This window comes from Arachis duranensis, chromosome 7, assembly GCF_000817695.3.
Source record: "Arachis duranensis cultivar V14167 chromosome 7, aradu.V14167.gnm2.J7QH, whole genome shotgun sequence".
NCBI lineage: Eukaryota > Viridiplantae > Streptophyta > Magnoliopsida > Fabales > Fabaceae > Arachis > Arachis duranensis.
This window is the reverse complement of record NC_029778.3, coordinates 14,931,938-14,954,047: the sequence shown is the minus strand read 5'-3', so window position 1 is coordinate 14,954,047 and position 22,110 is coordinate 14,931,938. Positions and strand designations below refer to the sequence as shown.

The 22,110-nt window shown below is 35.4% G+C and overlaps 2 protein-coding genes and 1 pseudogene across 3 annotated transcripts; 2 read left to right on the top strand and 1 right to left on the bottom strand.

The window, feature by feature from the left end:
• Window positions 1–225: 225 nt before the first annotated feature.
• Window positions 226–4,274, top strand: LOC107457973 (uncharacterized; annotated as a pseudogene).
• Window positions 4,275–4,994: 720 nt separating this feature from the next.
• LOC107457958 (uncharacterized) lies at window positions 4,995–5,622 on the bottom strand. The gene is made up of 2 exons (XM_016076158.1): window positions 5,536–5,622; window positions 4,995–5,492 (listed from the first exon to the last, which is right to left on the bottom strand). Exons 1-2 carry the CDS (start codon window positions 5,620–5,622, stop codon window positions 4,995–4,997), a joined length of 585 nt encoding a protein of 194 aa, XP_015931644.1.
• Window positions 5,623–15,431: 9,809 nt separating this feature from the next.
• Window positions 15,432–19,886, top strand: LOC107457966 (isocitrate dehydrogenase [NADP]). 2 transcript variants are annotated; one of them, XM_016076166.3, is made up of 16 exons: window positions 15,432–15,594; window positions 16,586–16,629; window positions 16,734–16,843; window positions 16,996–17,033; window positions 17,221–17,298; window positions 17,452–17,505; window positions 17,592–17,693; window positions 17,804–17,892; window positions 17,983–18,086; window positions 18,176–18,244; window positions 18,335–18,450; window positions 18,552–18,586; window positions 18,804–18,946; window positions 19,032–19,154; window positions 19,274–19,366; window positions 19,594–19,886. In XM_016076166.3, exons 1-15 carry the CDS (start codon window positions 15,546–15,548, stop codon window positions 19,353–19,355), a joined length of 1,236 nt encoding a protein of 411 aa, XP_015931652.1. In that variant the 5' UTR covers window positions 15,432–15,545; the 3' UTR covers window positions 19,356–19,366; window positions 19,594–19,886. The 2 variants fall into 2 exon arrangements, with proteins under 2 accessions (XP_015931652.1, XP_015931651.1); XM_016076165.3 differs by having other exon boundaries at window positions 19,588–19,886.
• The last annotated feature ends 2,224 nt before the right edge of the window (window positions 19,887–22,110 follow it).

The following is a 22,110-nucleotide window of genomic DNA, read 5'->3' as shown; positions in this document are numbered from 1 at the left end:
AACCTCCACCACCGACACAGGGACTGGGACTGGGACACTGGGACCACCACCACCACCCCTATTCACTCTCACGGTCTCACCAGTCACAGCTTCTTCCTCGAGCTCAGCGTCTGTCATTGTCATGTCTGCTCAGCTGCGCTTTCGCCGCCGTCCGTCGCGCTCAGGAGCTTCCTGTCATCGTCTGGTCGTCGTGCTCCAAGTCTCCAACCCCTCTCCTCCGTTGAGATCGACATTCGCGTCTGGTTTTCGTCTTCTCAGCCGCGCTTCTGCCGTCGTCAGTCGTCGTGTCCGTCGCCTGATCGCCATTGTCTATCGCTCTCAACAGATCTTCCTCACACTCTGCCCAGACTGCTCAGATCGAAGGTAATGGCTTCTCTGCTCGCTACTAGTGCCCGCTGTTCTGTGTTTTTTTTCTTCAGAAATTTTCAAATTATATTGATTATTGATTAGCTCTGCACACTGCTGCTATGCTGTGCTGTACTCTGGTTTGTGTCTTCTTTGCTACTGTGCTGTGTTCTTTTGTGCTCTGCTGCTCACTGCTGTGCTTTCTTTGTGAACAATTAAGTCAATTAAAAGTATGCTTTAGGTTTAATTGTGCTTAGATTGTTAAGTTAGTTAATTCAGCATATGAATTTTGCCAATTATGCATTTCTTAGATTAAGACTTGCACTAGTTTCTTTCCTAGTAACAACCTATGTGACTGATTTTGCACTGTTATGAACTTATCCATTCACCTCGTAGGCATGCACTTGGTGGCTTTGATGGAAGCACAATGGTGTCGACCATTGAAGTGTTCGATCCTCGTGCGAAGCATGGATAACCGGGGAACAAATGAATCATCCTAGGGGATATTTTGCTGCTGCTGTTGTTAAAGAGTCTATACACGTAATTGGGGGAGTCAAGGTTGGAGAGAACATTATAGAAACGATACATTTGTCTACTAATACTAGTCTTAATTGTAATTCATTGGCACCTGTTCTATGCTGTGCTAATTGCACAAAAATGGTTGGAAAAATGTGTTTTTGTTCGGCTACAGCTCTTTAGGCAGCACAACAAAAGGTTATACAAAGAGGTAACTTTCTAATGATGTCATATAAAAGTTCTTCATAAGCATTTTTATTTAACCATGAAGGAATATTTGTTTATCCTTGACTCTGGATTGTTACCTGTAAAGAAATGTATTACCATTCATTTATTGTTTTTTATTATAGTACATAAAATATTATTGACTTTGTTATTGTTATTGTTATTTGACTTTTGAGTTTGTATTTGGATTAGATTATAACATTGTGGTTGATGTAATACTTTTAATTTGGATGACATTTTAAAGTTTATATTAGACTATAGTTACGTTTTAGTGTGTTTATTTATATTTTATTTATTATTTTTTGTAAAATGGTTATTCCAGTTAGGTTACGGTTAAACCAGTGAACCAGTAGCTAGACCAGTTAGATGACCGGTTTGGTTTTCAAAACCTTGCTATTATCCATTTCTGTTTTCTATCCATTGGGCTAAACTCAAGTATACTCATTCCGTTGACTTCCATTCAATGAAAAGTTTCTCTCCAGATGTTCTCCAGAATGATTTAGTTGGCACACTAATGATAGGCTTGGGGTGTTTGGTGTAATAAATTTTTGGCCATGTTAGAGTGTGGTGGTAATTGGTAAATCCTGCATTCTTTCATGTTACAATTGTTTTGCTATTATTTCAGTACTCTAAATATATTCCTCTGAATAATGCTATTGAATACCTTTTTATACACTATGTATATCTCTTTGTCCATCAAGTGTTAGCTTTTATCTCCTTTTTCTTCTCTTGGTCGAATATAATCTCATATAATCAAAATTAGCCAGGAAGCTTAATGTAAAAGTAATCGCAATTACTTTAGACTATCTCTATCTTTCTTTTTTAATGCCCTTCCAAGCTTGTATCGTTCTTGTTGGCATTCCCTCCCGTGTTTCTCTTATTGTTTCTATCAGCGACTTTTAGTGCAAACAAATTTGTATCTTTGTTATTCTTAGTATTAACAAATAGTTATTGAGCAGAAGAGGAAACCATGATATTCACCATTGAACAGAGACAACGAGAGCGAACTGGAAAATATGGAAGTCCTAGATTTCAATACCTTCAGGTGCTTCTCCCATCATCTTTTTCTTTTCGACTTCTGTTGCTTATATTATTATAACAGCAACAACAACAGCAAAACAAAAACAAATGATAGTCATATACAAATATTTTAATTTTGTTGCATTGGTTTTTTTTTTTTTAATGTTTAGTATTTTTGTTGATAGATGATGTTTGTTTCAGGAACTGGTGACTCAGTTTCAGAACACAACTGATGAAGGTATAATTTTTTTTCATTTATTTTTAGATGTTTTATTTGATAATTTAGTAATGTTTGAAACACTCTTTTCAACTGCATTTGTAAAGACACATTTGTGTTCTAGAGTTCTAGATTGCTGAAACTTTTCCTATTCTTTTTCCCCCTTAACAGAAACAAAAGAGAGGATTTTGGCAAATTTGGCCAACTTTGCATATGATCCTTACAATTATAACTTTTTGCGCCAAGTATGGAGCCAAAGAATTGCATATGATGTACTTTGTAACTTTCTTTCGTACCGAAGCACGGGTTGTTCAATTTGTAACTTCTGTTTTACCCAATTTGATACATGAGCAGCTTAATATTTTGGAACTCTTCCTGGACTGCATGACTGAACCCAATGAAAAACTTGTAGAGTTTGGTGTTGGAGGCATCTGTAATTGTTGTGCTGGTAAAAATGCTAGTTGTTTTTCTCTTGTTTTCTAAAATTTTATTGTAAAGAATTTTATTTATGGTAACAACATTTTGAATTTATTTATTTATTTTAGATTAGGCAAATGTTGCAATTGTAAATAAGTTTGGTGGCATACCTCTTATCATTCAATGTCTATCAAGCCCAGTCAGGAACACTGTAAGGATAAAAACTTTCTTGTTGACTGTGTTGCTTTACTATCTCATGATTATGTTTTGGCTCTTTAGTTCAACCTGTGAATGCTACGAGTCAAAGGGAATGTGAAACCATGTAGAGTTAGAATCTTAAATTTGTTTTTTGACACAACAATCTTTCCCCTAGTTTATGTTATATATGAGCATGATTCATAGTTGTTACTCTATCTTTAAATTTAGGTTCTCTTCATGTTTTCTGTCCAGCAGAAGAAATAACTTCGAATAATTTTTCATAGGAGGTTTAGTAAAACATGTTAGATACTCTACAGTTTATATACCTTTATAATTGTTAAACTTGCTTACTAATAACTCGCTCTGAAAAATCACCATGTAACTGCTGAGAGTAAATCATGTATCTTTATTGACCTTTACGTTCTTAATTTTCTTAACACTATAATTCGATGAATCACCGAGTATTTAACGTTTGTCATTTGATATTTAGGTAAATTATGCACTTGGAGCACTTTATTATGTCTGTAATGAATTTAAAAAGGAAGAAATTTTAAAGCCAGAAGTTATTGATACCATCAAGAGGTATGCAGCGGCTGAAGAAGTTAGTGCAAGCTTCAGTAATCTAGCTAAAGCTTTCCTAGACAAACATCTATCTGAGAACTAGAGTTTTCTATTCAATATCAGTGAGACTATCCTGTATGAGGCTATTTTCTGGCTTATAACTTAGTTACTTTACAATGTACAGTTCGGTTTAAGTTAAATTAACATTTATTCAAGTTATAGCCTTGTGATCAATTTACTTAATTGTTTACATTTTTTTTCTTTTTGGGTTCAAGTTATATTAGGAGAAGCTCGAATCCGAGACCTCTATGCGGAGAGGGAGGACAAATGCCATTTGAGCTACCGTTCATTGGCTATTTACTTGATTGTGAGAGTTGAGATTTTGAAAGGAAAGGAAAAGAAGGAAATGCCTTGATGAGTAAAGTGGAATCAATTTTATTCAAGCCGTTTCCTTTCATCTTTTTCCGCCTAAGACCTCAATTCACATGCTTGTGGATGTATAATGGGATGGAAATTCTTACATATGAACTCTGTAATTTTATGTAGTTAGACTTATCTATGAAAAATTACTACCCCATTTTTAACTACCCTGAAGCCAACCAAACCAAGAAAAAATTTCAGGGCGCTCTCATTATGTTCTTTTGTAAATTAAGAATTATTCCCATTGGGTCTAATATCCTTTTCACCAGTAAATGCATTGTCATAATTCCAAAGTCATTTCCATATAAATAAAGGGTGGGTTGTTGAAGGATAACTATTGTAATGTACTGTTTGGCATTTCTATTTGCTGGCATATTGGATTAACAAGGATGAAGTATATTTGTTGTAGGTCTAGCATTAAATAATAGAAACTATTGATTTTGAGGTCCAGAAGCTCACTATAATTTTAATAAATTAATTTTTCTTTCAGATAAACTTTTAGTTTTTTCCATTATTATGTTATGAAAAGTTGCAGGAAAGGGATGTGTAATGCTTAAATTAAATTTAATCTTCTGTTTATACTTTAACAGTCAAATGTATCACCAATTTTTTAATAATGTTACACATCTAAATCTTTTTATAAATTAAGTTTAACTAAATTAAACAATAAAATTTAGAATAATGCTAGCTATAACTGATTTTGTTATATTAGACTAATTTGATTAGATTTGATTAACAAAAAAAACTTAGATGTGTAGTATTATTCCAAGTTTTTATGAGGGTGGATGAGATGTCATTTAACTCTAGATGCGTAAAATATTCGGAAATGTATCAAACAAATCTAACAATTTAATTCTCCAAAATATCCGATTTATGATATCTGCTATCATCATTATAGCTTTTTGCACATTAGCAAACTTCAAATCAAGAGTTGGTTACAAATTGTTTAGTAAAACATCTTTTTTTTTTTGAAAAAAAGAGCTCAACACTCAAGTGGAGCAAGTACAGATATGCAAAGGACATAAAATTACAACAACTCCTATGTCATCTCCGGCATAGCCATCGACAACGTGAGTTATTTATCACACCACTCTGTAGCAAAAGTAAACGCTTGATCCACACAATCTGTAACTCCTGTTGTCTTGTTCTGAAATATAACTTCATTCCGTCTTAGCCATATAATCCATATTACTGAGAAAAAACCTACTATCCAACTCTTGCGCTGTGTCCTTTTTACTGGCATGTATCTCCAACTCTCGAAATGATCTTTCAAATTATCAGGAGCAGTCCATTTCTGTCCAAATGATGAGACCCATGCACACCACACTTGCCAGGAAAGCTCGCAAGTAACAAATAAATGTTGGGTATTTTCAACCTCCTTCTTGCACAACACACACAAATTATCATTCTGTTGTAGAATTTCCAGTCTACTTAGTCGATCCTTTGTGTTAACCCTCCCTACCAATACAAACCACGCAAATAACTCGACCCTGGGTGGAACTAACCCTTTCCAAATTTCCTTTGTGAATCCATAGCTCAGTATCTCCTCATCCAAGGTCTCCTCCTGCAAAACCTGCACGAATGAGTTAGTAGAATAAACTCCTTCTTTATCAAACCTCCACACCACTCTGTCTTGTACATCTGCTATTAAAGTAACAGAGTGCAAGACTTGGAGCAGTTGGTCCAAAATCTCGGTCTCCCATTGGCGTAATTCTCTTCTCCATTGGAAGTGTCACACCCACTGTATCCCATCCCAAAACCCACAGTCCCCAATTACTGATCCTTGTTGGTTTGAAATCAAGAAGAGTCTCGGAAAGGAGTCTTTCAGCTTTCCCACCTGGAGCCATGTATCCTCCCAGAATCTGGTATATCTACCATTTCCTACTTCCATAGCAATGCCATCAATAATCTTCTGTCTGACATGTTGCTCCTTTATTTGTACTTGATATATGTCTCTCCACGGTCCCCCTCGCTTTGGTAGCGCTTGAGTAGACAACAAATGATTCGGATTCAAATTATTGCAGGAGCACACAATCTTCTTCCATAGAGGACATTCTTCCTTTGAGAATCGCCACCACCATTTAAACAGTAAGGCCATGTTACGGACTACCGCATCACCCACTCCCAACCCTCCTAGCTTCTTTGGAGCCTGGACCATCTCCCACTTCACAAGAGCCATACCCGGTCTTCCATTATCCTTTCCCCATAAGAATCTCCTCTGCAAAGAAATGATTTTACGTGCAACCGTAGTTGGCATCTTATACAAGCTCAGGTAATAAATAGGTAGGCTGTTGATCACCGACTTGATGAGCACTAGCTTTCCAGCCTTACTAAGCACCTTTGCTTTCCACAAGCTCAGTTTCTCCTCCACCTTATCTAGGACCGGCTTCCAAGTTTTCACCAACCGTGGATTTGCTCCCAGATTAATCCCAAGATACCTCACCGGTAAGGCTGCCTCCTTGCACCCTAGTAATTGACACATCCGGCTAACCCACTCCTGGCTACAATTCACTGGTATCAAGCTGGACTTTTCAAAATTAATGCTCAATCCAGACATGATTTCAAAGCACCTCAGTAATCTCTGATAGTTTCGTACTGTATTCTCTTCCTGCGGGCAGAGTAAAATAGTGTCGTCAGCAAATTGAAGGTGTGACAACTCTATATTATCCTTTCCGACTAAGAGTGGAGATATTCGACCGTTCCTAACTGCCTCTCCAATCATCCTGTTAAGCACATCGACCACGAGAACAAACAAGAAAGGTGATAATGGGTCACCTTGCCGTAGGCCCCTCTCCATCTTGAAAGCTTTGGAAGGTGACCCATTAACCAGAATGGATATAGATGCGGAGCTAACACACTCCTTAATCCAAGCCCTTCATGTTCTTTCAAATCCCATCTTCTCTAATACAGTATCAACAAAACACCATTTAACTCTATCGTAAGCTTTATGGAAGTCCAGTTTGATAATTGCTGATGCCTTCTTTTTCTGTTTTAACCATTGCACTGTTTCACATGCAATTAATGCTCCGTCATGTATCTTCCTCCCCTTCACAAAGGCAGTCTGTGACTCCCCAACCAAACCTGGCATCACACGCCTCATTCTTCGAGTCAACAATTTAGAGATCACTTTATATACACATCCAACCATGCTGATAGGTCTGAGATCTTTAATCTCCTTTGCCCCAACGAATTTCGGCGCCAACGCTACCCATGTGACATTAGATTCTGCTGGTAATCTTGCCGTCTCAAAAAAACTTATCACAGCTGCAGTGAATTCCGTTCCTAGCTCGTTCCAGCACTTTTTTATAAAATTCATGTTGTACCCATCACTCCCCGGAGCTTTAGAAGATTCACAATCCCATACTGCCTCTTTCACCTCCTCCACGGATGGTACCACCTCTAAGCCTTCCGCTTCCTCCCTCTCCAGCCGATTGACTAATCCGTCCCAGAAACTCACACTTGGAGACACTTCTTGGTGGTACAGACTTTTATAAAAATCCCGAATAGCAATTTTGATCCTTGCTTGATTCCTCACTAGCCTCCCATTAATCTCCAAGGATTCAATACAGTTATTCCTTCTTCTTGCTGAAGCAATATGGTGGAAATATTTTGTGTTTCTATGCATCTCATGAGCATGCCGAGATCTTGACATTTGCTTCCAGTGAACATCCTGTCTCACATACCACTTTTCACATCATCTCACTAATGCCCTTCTCCTTGCCTCTATTGTACCATCATAATGTCCACTACTAACCATATCATCTACCCTCCTTATTTCTTCCTCAAATCTCTTTATCCTCTCAGTCATGTTCGCAAAGTGTTGCTTATGCCATCTGCGTATCGGAACGGACAGTGCTGTCAACTTCTCTAGAAATTGTATGTTGCCTAGATCCTTCCATTCTTCATTCACCATTTTGAGAAACCCTTCATGTGTGAACCACGAGTCCAAACTTCGAAAAGGTCTTGGGCCATTAGCTTTCCTGCTGTCTTCCATGATCAAAGGACAGTGATCCGATAAACCTCTCGGGCCTCCCTTCAGACAAGTCTCCGGGTATACCTCAAGCCATCCTACAGAAACTAGGCTCCGGTCGATCCGACTGCATGACTGACCCCTGAACCATGTATACTTTCGGTCATTTAGTGGCAAATCAATTAACTCCATGTCATGTATCCATGTTCTAAAATCTTCCGCCGATGCCGCTAAGCTTGTCGCTCCTTTTCTTTCTTCCACATCCAAATTTTCATTAAAGTCTCCCAGATAACAAAAAGGCACCTGACACAGTCCTGTAATATAACTCAGTTCTTCCCACATGGAGCTCTTCTCAGTTCTCACATGCGGGCCATACACTAAGCAAATAGCACAGTGAAACTTATCTTTTACCACTACTCCTTCTACACACATCCATCTATCACCTTTATAACAATTGGTCAACTTGAACACCGTTTTATCCCATATTAATAATAACCCTCCAGAAGCTCCAATAGAATTTACAAACTCCCAACCCGCACTGTCACTTCCCCAGATACGAACTACATCAAACTTAGTCACCATTTCTTTCTTTGTTTCTACCAAACCCAACATTTCTAATTTAAACTTATTTTTGAAATTTTTTAGCATGCTAAATTTTGCAGGACCTCTCAACCCCCTTATATTCCAAGAACTTAAAATCATTGGACAAAGTTATTGCACACCTGTTTTGGCTTTTTCGGCCGACTCCTTCGAGCTTTTGCTTTCTGCTTCGCCTGTCATCGCTTCTCCGCAATTGCTTCATTTTGCTCCTGCAGAATAGCCATGATATCTTCCTCATCACTATACTGAGCACCTGACTCTACTGCTAGCTTCCAAGCTTCTTTGTTCTCCGCCATTTTCTCATTCCAACTAGGTCTTTGTTCTTCGCTTATTAGTTTACCATCACCATCCGCCTCAGCCCCTGTCTCCGATCCTGATCCTGTACCGTTCTCGTTGTCATTCTCTTGCCTATTCCTGTGACCCTGTGCACTGGCCTCCGTCAATATTTCCCCTTCCTCCAGTCTCGGATCCGTCTTACTTCGTATATGCCTCTCATCCTCTGGTGTATTGTAGTCCTCTGGTGTCTTACCCTTATCATTACTATGCCCTGCAACTTTTACTGCTCTTTTCAATCTCATCACCTCCATGTTACAGGAACTCCCAAGTGCCTGCATAGGTTCTTCGTTTTCACCTACAACCCTCAACTCCCGTCGCTCCATGTCAACCTCGGTGGCCTCCACTTCAACTCTCTCTCCGGTATCTGACCCCCCAGCCACCGCCTCCTGCGTCGTCCCATCTCGATCGCGCTGCTGATCCCAGGCTACCTCCATGCAGCGTCGCGATACAACCCCTTCGCAGCGTCCGTGCCCGTGCACCTCCTGCACTGCACCCCCGCCCACGACTCGCGTCCCTTGCGAGATTAGCGCAGCAGCGGAGATGTTAATTGCCGTCTCTGGTTGTTCGTGTCCCTCCTCCCGCCTGGTCATCACATCGCACTTCCCCCTCAGTCTTGGAGTCGTCGCTTGAGGATCAGACGCGCTGCAGGTTCTCAATCCCTGCCGGGTCAAGATAGAACCGGGGTCTTGCCCTACCCGGTTGAGGAACCCAGCAGCAACTGATTGTGGCCCGGCCCAGTCTTTCTCCAACGGTCCATGTCCCATAGCCACATTATTGGGCCTGTTAGCTAGCAGCCCATTAACTTCTTTTGTAGCCTCATATATTTGGTTCACATAGTAACGGTCATCATAGAAATTGGATACTGCATTTTCTGAGTCAATCTCCTCATTAATAGCAAATGATCCCCGAGAATCCTGCCTCACGTTTAATGCTGCACGATTAGCGTATCCCATCTGAATATTTGAATTTTATGATTCCACTCATTCAAATCTACCCATGAATTTACCATTATACCCTTATCTTGTTCACCAGTTCTACGTTCCACCGCCATTAACACTGCGGCCATGTCCCCTCCTACGATCCTCCGATCTCCACTTCTATCGACTGTGCTGCTAGTGCTCCCATTTCCTGAATTCTTCGCCTCTTCTCTAATTTTGTGTCTATCTTCTGCATTATGTTGTTGTTTACAGAAACATTCTTCTCGATACACCTCTCCACCCACTTCTCTTACCATAACTTCGAACTCACTCATGCCTACTGAAACGTGTACCCATTCGTTAATCATGTCGAATGCACAAGTATCAATCAGAACTCTTCCTGCACTGAATGAGTTACACGATTCCGTCAGATTATCACATTTCACCACCTTACCCCACTGTTCTCCTATTTTGCAAAAGGTGTCTCTTGACCAAGCATGTAATGGGATACCATAACATTCCAACCAGATTCTTCTGGACTCGCTCTTGTCATTCTCATCCCATCTTCTTACCGTATGAAACAATTTTAGTAGTTCATTCATTCTAAAAGTGTAAGCTTCTTCCGCACTAAGTACAGTGTCAAATGTTAACAATGCTTTGTACGCTCCCAGCTCCCTTACTTGCGTCACACATGGCCAGTTCCTATGGATCTTCTGCTGCAAAGCATCAAATCAATCGCCAATTTCGTACATCCTACAATACTTCTTTGTAGCCAAGCGACATTCCCATTTGCTATCGGTACTTCTATCTTCTTTGCCCATCCATTTTTATTTGGAACCTTCGTTGGGTTCTCTGGTGGTTGCCTAGCGGCTTTCTCTTCAGCTACTCCCATGCTCCTTGTCTGTGGATTTCTTACCCCGGCGTCCCGTTCCTTCGTCACCATCACTCCTTTTTCCCTCGTATTCTGCTTCAGAGTTCCCCTTCTATATTTTGCTTCTCCAACATAAATTCTCTTGCCTCTCAATACTAGGCCGTTCATATCTGCGATCGCTTTCAAGGCTCCTCCTTTTGTAGTGTACCGGATAAACGCAAACAGATAAACGCGGCCATTTTTATTCTTCCGCGACAAATATATGTCGATGATTCTGCCTGTCCATTTGAACATGTTAAAGAGTTCTCTTTTTGATATGTCTTCCGGCAAATTATCCCAAAACTTTCTTAGATCTCTGGAAGTTGTCATTCTCGGCCAAAAATGAAATTAGTAAAACATCTTTATTTACTAACAAAACTAATGTATTAATATTTCATTGTTGTTTGTGCCTAAAGTTATGGACATGATGAAATTAAAATAGTTTAATAAATATTACATTAAAATATGAAACTAATATATTGAGCTTAATTTTTTTTAAGCAATAGATATAATGAACTGAGGTGAGAATTTTTTTTAATTATAAATGTGATTTTGTCATGAAAGTTCATTTCAGGCCAGACAACAGAATATATAAATGTATAAATTTATCAATAAGGGCATAAAAAAAAACTATACTCATACATTAACAGAAAAATATGGTGAAATTGAAAATACATTTCGTAATGTGTCTTTTTTTATAAAAATATAATATATAAAAAATTAGAATTTAGAGTTTAAAATCTAAAAGAATGAGTAAGAAGATGCAATTGAAATTGTAAACAATTATTGTAATAGATACTTAATACTTATCCATATTCGTTTGATTTGATATACTTTTGAAATTTAATTAGTGAATAGTATAAAATTGTCGATATATAGAAAGGAGAGATTTCCATGAAGAGAGTCACGCCATTGCTTCCTTGGCAGACAGAGACTCTCAATAGAAGTGATAATAATTTAAACAAAAAGGATCTGAAGATCTTGTACCAATAACTCTCTATCTGAGAACTATTCAAAATATCTTGTGCCAATCATAGTCACCCACCAAATAAAGAACATTAGTATATTATCTACTTTAAGAATGCATAAAGATAAAATGGTTTTTTTCATGATAATGTCTCTTTTTTTTTTTTGGTTTCCCACGGTATCCCCCAACCCGGCAGGCCAAGGACTAATCCGCCGCGATACTGAGCTCCATTTAAGGGTTTGTCGCTGGCCAATGGGTTGCTGCATGCACAAGGCGGGATTCGAATCCCCGACACTTACTTAAGCGGACTAGTGAGCTAACCACTAGACCAACCCAACTTGGTTATGATAATGTCCCTTAACCAACAACATAGAACATCCTTTTTTTCTTTAAAATAATCTCAAATACTGCATGTTAATTAACATAAATTATTACATCTATTTAGTATAAAATGTAATACACATTCCCTTAGTACGATGTTTAAAATGTAATAATCAACCCGTGTTTTACAATAGAGTATAGTACCAATGTATAGAAGGAAAAGAAAATGTTATGGGCATCTAGAAACTAGAAAGGGCAACTGATGCTATGATGTGATGACACATATACTCACGATAGTGGCATTTTGACATTTTGGAATGGGAATGCGCTAAAAGACTAAGAAGAGGGGCAGGTGGAGCTTTAAAGGCAGATAAGCCGTGACAACCTCAGCCACTGACCAGCCAATACCATAGCTCACCAAACTATACATTATACAATACAACTCAGCAAGGGAAATTAGGATCCAACAAAATACAAACTACATAACATACTTGTTATCCACCTTCCCATTTGTCACCCCTCATCATCTTATATATTACACCTTCGCCATTCACTTCCCTCTCTAGTCTCTACTCAATCTTTTCCTCTTTTATTTATGAAGTAGAGGTTATCAAGATTAGGTCTAGTCCAATCCGGATTAAAAGTTTTTTTTTTTTATCGATTTTGAATTTGTTATTTTATTTATTATATATTATTAAAATTAATTTTTTTAATAACATATTTAATGTAATATATTTTTTAAAAATATTTTTTGATTTATTTTATTTGATTGAAAAATATTAAATTATTTAATATTTTGTTTAACTATATTAATTATAATTAATAATTATATTAATTATTTATTTAACAAAAATAAAGGAATTATTTTTATTTTAATTTGCATTAATTTTTTTATGTATTTTGATTAATGATTTTTAAAAGTATTATAATTTTATTTTGATTTTTTTACACATAATAAAAATTTGTCTTTTAGAAAAAAAAAGTGATTGTACTAGACGAACAAATTGACTTCAATTTTTGAATAATTAATACCACTTTTATTTTTATTGAATCGGAAGATTTTTTTTATGGAAAAGACCTATAACAATAATTATTGTTCTACGTATAGACAATTCAAAACTTCAAACACAAATATTTTTATTATTTTACAAAAATTAAAATAAGATATTGTACATTCAATTTTATATTGGCTTTTTCACTTATATACGCACAGAAAATTTATTTATTCCTAAAATGCGCATAGGTGAAAACTGTTCTTAAAATACACAGTTCCATTTCATACATAGCAGTCACGAAATGAATTTCAACACCATTTAAGGTGACAGCAACGAAATGGACAGATCAAATCAGGGGCGACAAAGCGAAATAGACAGATCATTGGTGTGTGTTTGGATACAAGTTGGTCAAACTGGAGTTTGAATAAAAGTGATTTTATAGAATTGATTTTGAGTAGAAGTGAATTTGTACTAACATGATTTATGTTTGGTAATTTTTACCAAAATTGATTTTGATAAAATAAATATTGTTTGGATAATATTAGTTACAATCACTTCTAGATAAATAATTAATTAATTATTAAAAAATATAATATTAAATTATAATATTATTTTTTAATATATTTAATCCTTTTTTATACTTTTTTTAAAAAATTAAAATAATAGATAATGCACAAAAATTAAAATAATTATTTAATTATTCTCAGTATTTTTTATTTAGAAAAAATTATGAAAAAAATCAATAATAACTAGTAAAAAATAAAAAAACCAATAAAAAATAGTTAAAAGTTGTCAAATTTTTATATGTTAATTTTTACATTTATAAATAAATTATAATATATTAAAATAGAATACTATAAAAAAATACTATATAAAAAATACTTAAAAATATATAAAAAATTAAATATACTTAAAAAAGTAATATTATAATTTAATATTATATATTTTTTAATAATTATTTAATTATTTATCTAGAAGTGATTTTAATTAATATTATCCAAACATTATTTATTTTATCAAAATTAATTTTGGTAAAAATTGCCAAACATAAATCATGACTCATTTACTCCAGTTTGACCAACGTGAATCCAAACACACACCAATGGTGTGTTCATTTTGCATCTGTCCTCCTTGATTTGATCGGACCTAAAATCTAGTTTGGGTAAACAACTTAATTAAACTTCTTTTAACAAAATAGTTTAAACAATAAATAAGTATATTAAAAGTAACTTATAATAAATTATTTTGTATTTAGATTTTGAACTCTAAAAGTGCTTATTTTATAAAAACATGATAAAAAGTAGTAGTATTATGAAAAAAGTCATTTTTTTAACTTCTCTATAAGCTCCTAAATCTTAAATAGCTTCTTAAAAAATTGTAATTTGATTTTAAAAATTTCATCAGACATTAATACTATTACTTTTTATAAGTCAAAAACTTAAAAAAATTACTTTTTTAAAGCTTCCCAAACTGATTAGCATATACACCTTAAATGAAATTTGTCTTTAAATAAGCAAGAAAAACTTGATTTGTGATAGATTAAAAATAGATTAGATTTTTTTGTCTTTTAGAGAATTATTTTTCGAGAAAATTAAATTAAATTAAGAAATTACCTTTTTCAAATTATAGTTTAGAAAATTTTATCTTTTCTATAGAAATTTTCGGCAAATCACATCATATTAGTTTAAAAAATTCCTAAATATTAAGAAATTGTAGTAAATGACTAAACGTTGCGCTGAAATTTAATGATAATAAAGTAAATATTATTATAATTATATTACGTGTTTATTAAAATTAATTATCAAATTAATTATTTATATATAAATGTATAATAACTAATATAATGACTAATTTTTAATATAAAAAAGTATTTTTGTATTTATCATATATGAAAATATTTTACGTACAAAAGTCATTTCTCTAATTAATCAATGTAATTATTTTTTTCCAAAAATCTTCATTGTAAATTTAATTACAACCACTAAAATTATACCTAAATACTTAAATACGTAGGATACTACAAAATTTTAATTTAGTAGGTAGTTTTTATTTTGGTATGCATAACATTATTCGAAGTTGAGATTTTTTCTTATTTTAAAAACGAATAATACCTCAATATCTCTAAAGAAGTTTTTGTTAATAGAAAAATTAGTTCTCACATAAAAAAAATCATTTATATAAAGAGATCAATAAAAAAAATTTACATTTTTTAAAATTTTACGTTTATATAAAGGATTTTAAATTTTTATTGAATGATGATAAGACTGATTTATCCAAACTCTTGAGTAAATTACAATGTGGGACTAATTTATTTAAAGATGGATTTAATAACTAAAATTTTAGACCAAAATATGTCGTTAAAAACATGAATAAAGAATTTGTGGCAAAGACGTAAATAAAAGATATTAGAGGGGTAGAAGACACAAAACAATAAATATAGTGGGGTGAATATCCATTAATTTTTTTCAAATAAATAGTGCCACCCACTCTCTCTCTTTCTGTTTTCTATATAGTCTCTCTTTCTCATTTCCCAGCTCCAGTAAGTCTCACACTCTCACCTACCAAGCCTTTCACGAGTCATAGATCGGAAAAGAAAAAATTCAAGCTGCCATGGGATTTGAGAAGATCAAGGTCGACAACCCCATCGTCGAGATGGACGGTTCGTAACCAATAATCTTCATCCCTTCGGATCTGTTCTCGTTTACTCGTTGCTTTCTCTTCTGATTTTCACGATCCACTTTTTCTTTTAATTGCATGTTTCTTTTTTTTTTCTGGATATTTTGATGTAATATGTATTTGTGTTGTTATTTTATTTTGTTGTATTATTATTATTATCATTTTTTGTTTCAGTTAGATATTTTTTGGCTGTGATTTTGTTTCTGTGGACCACTCTATGTTTTGTTGATATTTATTTCTGTCACGTAACGTCAAATATAAGATTGTTTTCCTGTTCATTTTGCTAAATTTTTTTTTTTATAGAAAAGATATCAGTCTCAGTAATTATTTTAAGGCACATCGAAATCTGGTTTCACTGAATGACTTGATGTCTATGTTTTCTTTATTACCTTGTAGATTTGATCTGTTAGCTTGTTACTGAAAATAAAAATTAGTATTTGATGAAGTTCAGTCATTATACGGCAAGAATCATACGAATTTATATATATATATAGTTGAAATGTTGCTGAATTTGATACTTAATCGTTGTTCTGTGGAAGCGGATCATAAGATTTATTTTTTAAAATAAAATAAAATGGAATGAGGAAAAAGATACTGAATAGTTGAATTTGATACTAATAGTTGTTCTATGGAAACTGAATACTCGTTTGTAATTACTGAATACTGAACATTTAATGGATTTAATGAGGTTCTATAGTGTGCACTCATCATAATTTTAAAGGATTTGGCTCCACTAGAATGCAGATTGCTCTTTAGAAATTAAGTTTTAACAGCTGAACTGTTTGTGAGACAATCAACTGTTTCAGGTTTAATAACATAATAAAACTACACATATAATCTATATGTCATGTATAACCCAGTTCACTGGATGAATACTTAAAAAAGCTACATTTATTCATTACCGTTGTATTTTTCTTCATGATTATGTATATGTTGTTCTTGACATTGTTTTGTTTGTGGATGTTGCATTGCAGGTGATGAAATGACCAGAGTTATCTGGAAGTCAATCAAGGATAAGGTGATTTTTAGTGATCTAGCTCATCATGTTATCATCACGTTGTTTGCGCATAAAAAATGCTTGTTACACTGCCAACATTTTTCTTTTCTTCCTATTTTGGATAGCTCATTTTGCCCTTCATGGAGTTGGACATCAAGTATTTTGACCTTGGTCTTCCCTACCGTGATCAGACTGATGATAAAGTTACAGTTGAGAGTGCAGAAGCAACTCTTAAGTATGTTGTTGATCTTATAGATGTTTTTCAATATGTTTCAATATTTATTTTCTTGTATAATTTTGAATTTAGAGTGGTTAGAGCTTATAATGTAGTTGGCTCCTTTTCCTTGTTGTTATCCTTATTTCTTTAATGTTTGCACTGCTATGTAGGTATAATGTAGCAATCAAGTGTGCAACTATCACGCCAGGTATGGTAGTGTGTTCCTACTAGAATACTCAACTGTGCTTTTTCGAATATATATACATTTGATAATTGAGAAGTATGGGAACATACTATTATGCATTGGTTGATTAAGAATTCTACTGCATGAATTGCTACATGGTGAGGTACATGTTTGCAGAACTTTTATCAGTATTGTACTGTTATGTTGACAGATGAGGCTCGAGTGAAGGAATTTGACCTCAAGCAAATGTGGAAGAGTCCAAATGGGACAATTAGGAACATTTTGAATGGTAATTCAGCTTTTTTGTCATTGACTATTGTTTATGAAATATGAACTCCTGATCACCTCATAGGTTTTTGGTCAGGGAATTGGTGGCTACTAAATGATAGTTGAGTCTAACAATATATTTTGTCTTACTGGCTGCTCTTGGAAAACCTTTCAGGAACTGTCTTCAGAGAACCCATTCTTTGCAAAAACGTCCCTCGCCTTGTTCCTGGTACTTAAATCGATTATATTTATTTTTACTTTTTAATTGAACATTGCCAATGGAGGTTGTAAATTGTAATGATCTAAATATTTCAGGCTGGACAAAGCCAATATGCATTGGAAGACACGCATTTGGTGATCAATATAGGGCCACTGACACAGTTATTAAAGGAGCTGGGAAATTAAAGCTGGTGTTTGGTATTACTTCTTCCTTTGTTTTAGACAGCTTCTTGGGTTCATAGTTCGTACTATACCTATTATATTTGGTGGCAACTAAATATTGCTTTCATGATTTACCATTTTTGCAGTTCCAGAAAGTGGTGAAAAGACTGAACTAGAGGTTTTTAACTTCACCGGTGAAGGAGGTGTTTCAATGGCTATGTACAACACTGATGAGGTCAATTCTGCTGTGTTTTTTTTATTGGTTTGATTTGATAAATAATGTCTGTCATTTTCTGAACTATTTATTGTTTGGCATGTGATGCAGTCTATCCGTGCTTTTGCTGAGTCTTCTATGGCAACTGCTCTTGAGAAAAAATGGCCTCTTTATCTTAGCACCAAAAACACAATTCTTAAGAAATATGATGGAAGGTATGCTTATTATTATTAGTATTATTTTGGAAGCTTTTGCTATGTCCATCTTATATTCCATTTTAATTGTATACATTTATTGGCTGAAGATTCAAGGACATATTCCAAGAAGTGTATGAGAAAAACTGGAAATCAAAGTATGAGGCTGCTGGTATATGGTGAGTGAATGAGCACTTAAGCTTTCGGAGATAAAAATAGATTCATATTATTCTATTGCTTACATTTTTTTTTTCTGATTGGCATGGAAGGTATGAGCATCGGCTCATTGATGATATGGTGGCGTATGCACTCAAGAGTGAAGGAGGTTACGTATGGGCATGCAAGAACTATGATGGAGATGTCCAGAGTGATTTCTTAGCTCAAGGTCTGTCTGATATGCTTGTATCTTTGTCATTTTCTTTTGTTAATTTTAATACTTCGGGTTTATTTTCCCCTTTAACATATACCCATTAAAACATTTTTTAGGTTTTGGATCATTGGGTTTGATGACATCTGTATTGGTATGTAATACTCTAAACCCTTCATACTTTGTGGGGAACTTATCATTTCCTGTCCAGATGTTGTAGACATTCCTTACGAATTTAAGTCCAACCAATTACTTAAAGACAACTTTCTATTTATTCAATAGACCCAGATTATTATTATTATTTGCAATAATTGCTTTGAGTGTTCTTGGACTGTCTGCCTGCTGATACTAAGCTTGTGGGATGGTTTCAGGTTTGCCCTGATGGGAAGACTATTGAAGCAGAAGCAGCTCACGGCACAGTAACGCGTCACTATAGGGTTCATCAGAAAGGAGGGGAAACCAGCACAAACAGCATAGCATCCATCTTTGCTTGGACTAGAGGGCTTGCCCACAGGTACATCACTGCAGTTTCAATCTCTAGATACTTTATGCATTCAATATTTCACAAGATTGGGGAGTTAAATGTTTCAACATGACAGGGCAAAATTGGATAACAATGCCAGACTTTTGGATTTCACTCAAAAACTAGAAGCAGCTTGCATTGGAGTAGTGGAGGCCGGGAAGATGACCAAGGATTTGGCACTCATTATTCATGGACCCAAGTATGTGTGTTGCACCATAGCAAGCATTGATCACCATAGCAGCATTGATCACACATTTGCTTTTCCTCTTGAAATGATTTTTGTAAACTTATATTTGTTGTATGACTCTTGCAAAATAGGCTTTCAAGGGAGAATTACCTGAACACCGAGGAGTTCATCGATGCAGTGGCAGCGGAACTGAAAGCACAGCTTTCTGCTTAGTCCGGTTTTAGGTAAATTACTTTACTTGGTTGTTTTCATCTTTGAATGGTCTTACCACAGCTTTCTGCTTAGTCCGGTTTTAGGGAAATTAGTTTACTTGGTTATTTTCATCTTTGAATTGTCTTACCAAAAGTAACAGTTACAAATATAAGGGAAGAGAGGGAGGAGTATTACTATTTATGAAACACTTCCTATATTTAAAGGGACTTTGTTATTCTGCTTTTTGTTGCAGTTTCAGAGACAGGGGATAAAGGACAAAGCTGAAAGGAGATCATATACTCTCTTCAGAAGAAATAAGAAGGGCAAGAGTAGCATTGGTCGTTTGCTCCATTTTAACTTCATATGCGTTAGGTTGGTGGAATGAATGGCTTAGCTGCTTCCCCATATTGTTTTAACTGATTTGTTATTTGCAATTTTGAACCGATCCCTTCTAAGTTTGAATGGATTTTATGTTCATGCTGATTTTAATTTGCTGTTCAAACTTCTCATTCTGTATCTCATACGGAGTCATTAAATTGAGTGTTGGAAAAATTATCGAGTTTACATTGCCTACAATGTTGAAAAAAGATATACAAATACGGTAGATGAACAAGTTTTTGTTGATAACTAAGTCTACCTAAGTTGGTGACTAATTGGTCCAAATGAAAGTCACTCACAACTTCGCCCTTGAATCAGCCATTTTAATCTCATCCTGTCTCGTCTTCTTTTGGTGTGTTTTTGTTTTTCTTTTTTTCTGTAGGGGTTTTCTTTTTTGCTTTTTTCTTACCTTATCTGTTTTTGTTATAAGAAAAAAAGAGAACAGATCAGGTTCGTTAAGGAACCAACTAGGAGGAAGTCAATTTTAACTAACTAGTTTATTATAAAACAAACAACAAAAACAATTCCTACTATCTTAATTTTTCAAATTTTAAAAATAAAAATAAAAAGGAATTGACTTAGTTGACTGATTTTGAATATGGCTTTCTATACTTTTTGAAATAAAAAAATAACAAGTTTAGAAAAAATTGGCTATGTAGCATTCCACATATTTAATTGTCATTAATGTAACACCTACTATTCAAATATTTATGTTTGAGTTATAAGTTAAGAGGTAATGACCAAATCAGTATCCAAAAGATTGACATTTTGGTATCTCACTATTGTTATTGACAAAATGGTCCTTAAAAGATTTTAAAATTTGACAAGCGTACCCACGAGTTCACCGGAGCACATTTCCGGCAAGCTCAGTGCTGACATGGCCACTGCGTTTTGATGACATGGCAAATACCCTTCCCCACCCTAATTCTTCTCCTTCTCCTTCCTCCTCCCCAACGCACTCCCCCCTTCCCCTTCCTTAATACATTCTCCCCTTCCAACCCTAATTTTTCCCTCCCCCCCCTAATCCTAATCCCCCATCTCCAATGCACTTCCCCTTCCTCAATCCAAAATTTCCCTTTCTGAACCCTAATCCCCTTCCCTTACCCCTTTGAATTCTAATCCCCTTCCCAACACAGTGTCTCACACTCTCAACTCTTTGTTCCCTTCGCCTTCACTGCTGTCGTCTTCACTACTTGTATGTGCTTGCTGCTAGTCCTTGTTCCCTTTCCCATTCTTCCGTGTATCGAAGACGAGGTCTCACTTCTGGCACTGCTTCCTCTCTCGCAAGTAGCTCCCTCCCGTGGTTCCTGTCACTCTTTACACTGCCTCCTCCCTTGCCATTCAGAACCGCTTCATTCGCCGTCCTGCTTCAGATTCTCTTCTCTCCTTCTCGCAAATTTGCTAGTTTTGTTCTCTTTAAAAAAAATTGTTAAAATCATCTTGCATTCACCATTCCCTCTTCTTCCTTGTGCTAAATCGTGTGATTTTTTCCTTGATTGAATTGTTAACATCGTTGAGAATTGCATGAGGAAAAAGTGTTTAATTTTGGAATGTGAAATGCCAAATTACAAAATTATTCAATATATATGATTTTAATCTGAAATGCTAAATGGAATCTGCAAATCATTTTGAAAGGTTTGAGAAATTGATGAATTTATTAAAAGGGGTAAGGGAAGGGGATTAGGGTTCAGAAAGGGGGATTTTGGATTGAGGAGGGGGGAAGTGCGTTGGAGATGGGAGATTAGGATTAGGGAGGGGGAGGGAAGGATTAAGGTTGGGGAGGGAGGAGAATGCATTCAGGAAAGGGAAGGGGGGAGTGCGTTGGGGAGGGGGAAGGAGAAGGAGAAGAATTAGGGTGGGGAAGGGTATTTGCCCTCCCTAATCCTAATCTCCCATCTCCAATGCACTTCCCCCCTCCTCAATCCAAAATCCCCCTTTCTGAACCCTAATCCCCTTCCCTTACCCCTTTTAATAAATTCATCAATTTCTGCAAACCTTTCAAAATGATTTGCAGATTCCATTTAGCATTTCAGATTAAAATCATATATATTGAATAATTTTGTAATTTGGCATTTCACATTCCAAAATCAAACACTTTTTCCTCATGCAATTCTCAACGATGTTAACAATTCAATCAAGGAAAAAATCACACGATTTAGCACAAGGAAGAAGAGGGAATGGTGAATGCAAGATGATTTTAACAATTTTTTTTTTAAAAGAACAAAACCAGCAAATTCGCGAGAAGGAAAGAAGAGAATCTGAAGCAGGACGGCGAATGAAGCGGTTCCGAATGGCAAGGGAGAAGGCAGTGTAAAGAGTGACAGGAACCACGGGAGGGAGCTACTTGCGAGAGAGGAAGCAGTGCCAGAAGTGAGACCTCGTCTTCGATACACGGAAG